A 4406-nucleotide genomic window follows, 5' to 3' on the forward strand; every position below is an offset into this window, starting at 1 on the left:
AAAAAACCCTACTTAAAAGGGCAGAACAATGTTTCAGACCATATCATTTTTATTTCGTTTAGATGTAATATTCATGTGCGTTAAATGACATTCTATTTTACAACTCTAAGACTATGAAACCAATACAATTTTATCGCGGAAACAAATAAAAGAACAATATTAAGTAAGCTGATTAAATTTCTTAAAGATCCTGTATGTTGTAATTCAGGCTGTATACCGGTGGTAGTGGTGTTTGTAGTTTTCACTCAGGATCACGACAGTAAGCCACATTGAATTCACCAGAGCATAGTTCGACCACTACATCGTTCCTGGGCAGGGTGTGAAGCAGTTTACCAGGACTTGTTGCATTCACTTTCGCAAGGAACTAAAACTTTTATACATGCCAGAGCAGAGGTACCGGTACAGTGCGAATGACCGTAGAAAGGATTTCGTGATGCATCACAACGAAAGTGACCTGCGCCGTCCGGTAATCGAACCCAGGTCGCCCGACCAATGTAATATGTATATAATTATGCTTATAAAACATTTTTCAAACATCCTAGAATATGTAAAATATGTACTGCAAATATTTGTAATCATTAAATGAAATCATTACAAAATATATGCATTCATTTCTAATTTGACTTAGATTTTATAAAAAATAAATTTCTTATTACCTCCCTTTATTTACATGAAATGTTATATTCGGTAATATCTTTATAAATAATGCTTTTTGGAAATAACAATATTTGAGCCGTGTCACGACAAAACCAACATAATGGGCTTGCGACCAGCATGGATCCAGACCAGCCTGCGCATTCGCGCAGTCAGATCAGGATCCATGCTGTTCGCTTACCAACTCTATTACAAGTGGAGAAACTGACAGCGAACAGCATGGATCCTGATCAGACTGCGCGGATGCGCAGGCTGGTCTTGATCCATGCTGGTCGCAAACGCACTATATTGGTTTTGTCGTGACGCGGCTCATTTATAAATCTTAATTTGAGAAACATATTAATTTTATTATATAAACATACAAAAATGTGTTACAGGATCTTTAAATTAAACCTGCTTCAAACTGACTTATACATTAACAAAATCATTATTGTGAGTATTCGTATATATATAGAACTATACAACATTAGTCTATTCACATTTCAGTCAATGTCTATGCAGAATAAAATAACTTTGTTAACACATGGATAAATCCTTTTTTCTATGAGGCACATCTTGGAGAATATATAGACGAATGAATAATGTACTAATCCCTCTTGCATTTTAGGGTATAAACTCATGTTTCGTATATGAGTATTTGCATCTTCACCACAAAATCGAGCTTTAGTTTTAATGAAATGTAATTGATTAAGAATGATTGTTTATTTAACATGTTTCAAAAACATGTTTTCAAAGCAAATGTTCAGTCTTGGCATAAACTAAAGGAGGAGTCCGTTTGTTTCTCAAGCTGTTGTAACCCTTTATCTATTCTGAACGTCGCATATTTCCCTGGATTGGTTGTATCTTTACCAATAAGCATTGATATTGCTTCCACTCCTGATCCATAATCATCGTCAGCACATACCATTGCACCACTATCACCTTCCCTACACAGAACAGCTGTTGCATTAGCCCTGTCTTCGACTATGATGTACGTCTTATCATGGTTCCTATCGCGAACTTCAGGAATAGTTATAATCCCTAACCCTGGAGCAGTTACAGCACCCCAAAGATGAACGCGTCTGCTATCAAGTTGCTTGTTTTCATACTCACAATCTTTTCGAGGCAAAGATTTCCCGCATTCTGACTTAAATCTTGTATCACAAATGGGTGTATCCCTTGGATTTATTTCAGCAGCCGAAATATCCAAAATCGGTTCATCAGTGTCATCAGCAACTGTTTCTGGGATAAGTCTTGATCGAATAGAGGAATTCTGATCGAACAGAGATACACGCATGTCTTTTGAGTAGATAGCAACGTGCCTTGAAACTAAGGCACACATGTCTCTTGAGTTTCTTTTCGCATAACCTCCCAAAGACCCATGTGAAGTGAAAACGTCAGTAGGGCATGCTCTGGCACCGACTCCAATAAACGACTTATATGTACTAATTGCAGGAACAATTTCAAAGTCGTTAATGCCATTTGTTTGCAAAACTTTTTGTATCGAGTTTTTAATTTCGTCATTGCTCACATCATCGACAAAAACCTGGAGAGTACCATATCGATATCCACAACTTTTCACGGAAGAATCAATTTTGTAAAGCTCATTTGAAACCTGAAAAAAGGGAGAAAGCAAGAAATAATTTTTGATCAGCTAAAGAACAGAATTCTGTTAAACATTATAACGTCTTTATTCGTACTATTGTTTAAGTGCAGAATACCATCATAGAAAAACGATGTTTCTTTAAATGAAGTAAGAATCGTACCTCGTCACCTACTTTATGTGGAAAAATTACTCTGACATCTGGCTTCTTATGTTCCGGTATTCTGCTTCTTTTGAAAACTCCTAAGATTTCTTTGTAGAGACGTTCAGAAGAATCTTTACAATGATCTACATTTTCTGCAAGTATCAATATCAAAAATATATCCTCACAAAAAAAAAATACACCATAACGCAAACTGTTTTCCTTTTAATTTGTTTATATATATAAGAAACTAATATGAATCATTACTATTGTCGACCTTCCGAGTGATTTTACTTACGATTGTACGGAATGGATTAAGTTAAATTACTCAATATACATGTATTACTAATGCCAACAACACGAACTCGACTATTTAACTGCAGCGGGATATATTACATTTTTAATTTGAAAAACAACAAAAAAACTTCTTCTTGATATAAACACTCATTAAAACTTAATAATTAATTGGAATTAAAAGCAAGGTACTCGTTACCTTTTGCGTTTTTTTTTTGTGTTCTTATTTTGGATGGATGTGAAAGTATGGTGGCTTATTTTGCAATGTCGTATTTCGCTCAGCAGAGAGGCGGACGAAAAAATGAAAATCAATGACTTTGTCGTATTATTGTGATTTCGACTTGCGAAAGTAAAATAGCACAAATCAGGCACTATAGTAAATTGTGGTTATATTAGACAGTCCTGATTTTGTCATTCCTTTTGATTTGTTTTGATTTGGAGTACAATAGTTTATGTTCTGTTAAAGAGTTAAACACACGTCTCTAAATACCTAAATACAGAACCAGTACAGCTTTATGAAAAAAAATCATACCTTCCTTCCTTTTTTCCAGATGTTTGGCTCTCGTGTGAACTTTCTTGTTTTCAGATTTGTATGGAGTCTTTCTGTATCTTTTCCGCTCTATCTTCTCAGGCACACTTTCTTCTAGTCAAGTGAATACAAAAAAGTAAGAAATAGAGTTTATTTGAAAATTAAGGATGAAGTAATGAGTACAAATAAGACAAATATTATGTAATATAGACAGAAACAAAATGTTCACAAACAGGAAAGCTATTTCATCTAAAAAATGTAATGGTGCTTTAGATATATTTAATGATTTTCTTTTTATTTATATGTATCTACTATAGTGAAGATCAACTATAACCAAAAATTTCAGTTTTAGACTTGCCTTTTCTTATCCCATATTTTTGATCGTTTTGTAAAGATTTGTCTAATGTTTCAGCATAAGACTTCATAGGTTCAAACATACTTTCTTCAAGTGTAAGACTTGCAATATCCTTTAAGTCTTCTAAACGAGAGACTTTGATATTTGGGTCTTTTTGAAAAATATTGTTGGCATCTGTATACTCTTTTGTATCAGTTGCAACAACTATGATTTTGCAATTTAGATTATTGTTGTTGACGAAATATGTGTTTATCTTATATGGAACGACAAGCACATCTCCACTGTCTACTTTTTGCAAAATCTGCTCTGTTGTAAATGATTCAATCTTGAGTTTTTCCTCCTTGTCGTCGGGAATGAATTCCTTTTCTACAGAAGCGTTGAAAACTGATGAACACCTAGTTGTTCGCTGCCTACACAAAATGAAGTATTTGCCTTGAGTTGTATTTGTAAATGGACTTCGAATGCATCTTTTTTCGCCTAGATCAAAATATCTTTGTTCGAGGTCGTCAAGTTGTCTCTTTATCTTATTATACCAAGGGAAGTAAAGTCTGCTTGGAGGAATTCGTGTGCAATACAGTGGCGGAGACATCTTTATATTCTTCAAAGAGAAAATATTAGCATTTTTTATAATTTTAATTTACATGTTGTTATAAAGTCTTTTAATGTAGTAAGATTTCATTAAACAACATTTTATGATCATAATTATATACTCATTGATTTCTTTGTTGGTTTGCAAAAACGTTTGATTCATGTGTGACTTGCAAAAATTCCATTTATAAGACTGATGTTTTATATAACTTTTTTGGAAATGATATATTTGCAAAATAATATTTTTTGATTATAATGCCCG

The 4406-nt window shown here is 33.7% G+C and overlaps 1 protein-coding gene across 1 annotated transcript; it reads right to left on the reverse strand.

Moving 5' to 3' along the window:
- Nucleotides 1-1396: 1396 nt before the first annotated feature.
- LOC132758353 (uncharacterized) lies at nt 1397-4145 on the reverse strand. Its single transcript, XM_060749970.1, has 4 exons — nt 3560-4145; nt 3205-3315; nt 2400-2533; nt 1397-2248 (listed from the first exon to the last, which is right to left on the reverse strand). The coding sequence occupies exons 1-4, from the start codon at nt 4143-4145 to the stop codon at nt 1397-1399; spliced, it is 1683 nt and encodes a 560-aa protein (XP_060605953.1).
- Nucleotides 4146-4406: the final 261 nt, after the last annotated feature.

The sequence above is a fragment of the Ruditapes philippinarum genome, unplaced genomic scaffold (assembly GCF_026571515.1).
Source record: "Ruditapes philippinarum isolate M1 unplaced genomic scaffold, ASM2657151v2 ctg1784_1_1_1_1, whole genome shotgun sequence".
In the NCBI taxonomy this organism is placed as follows: domain Eukaryota; kingdom Metazoa; phylum Mollusca; class Bivalvia; order Venerida; family Veneridae; genus Ruditapes; species Ruditapes philippinarum.

What these genes read in the sequence shown, in the direction of transcription:
- LOC132758353 (XM_060749970.1), bottom strand. Translation starts at nt 4,145, where the DNA reads ATGTCTCCGCCACTGTATTGCACACGAATTCCTCCAAGCAGACTTTAC. An exon ending in AAAATATGGGATAAGAAAAG is followed by an intron (nt 3,316 to 3,559) that starts GCAAGTCTAAAA and finishes TCACTTGACTAG; the next exon opens with AAGAAAGTGTGCCTGAGAAG. An exon ending in TCTGGAAAAAAGGAAGGAAG is followed by an intron (nt 2,534 to 3,204) that starts GTATGATTTTTT and finishes TGATACTTGCAG; the next exon opens with AAAATGTAGATCATTGTAAA.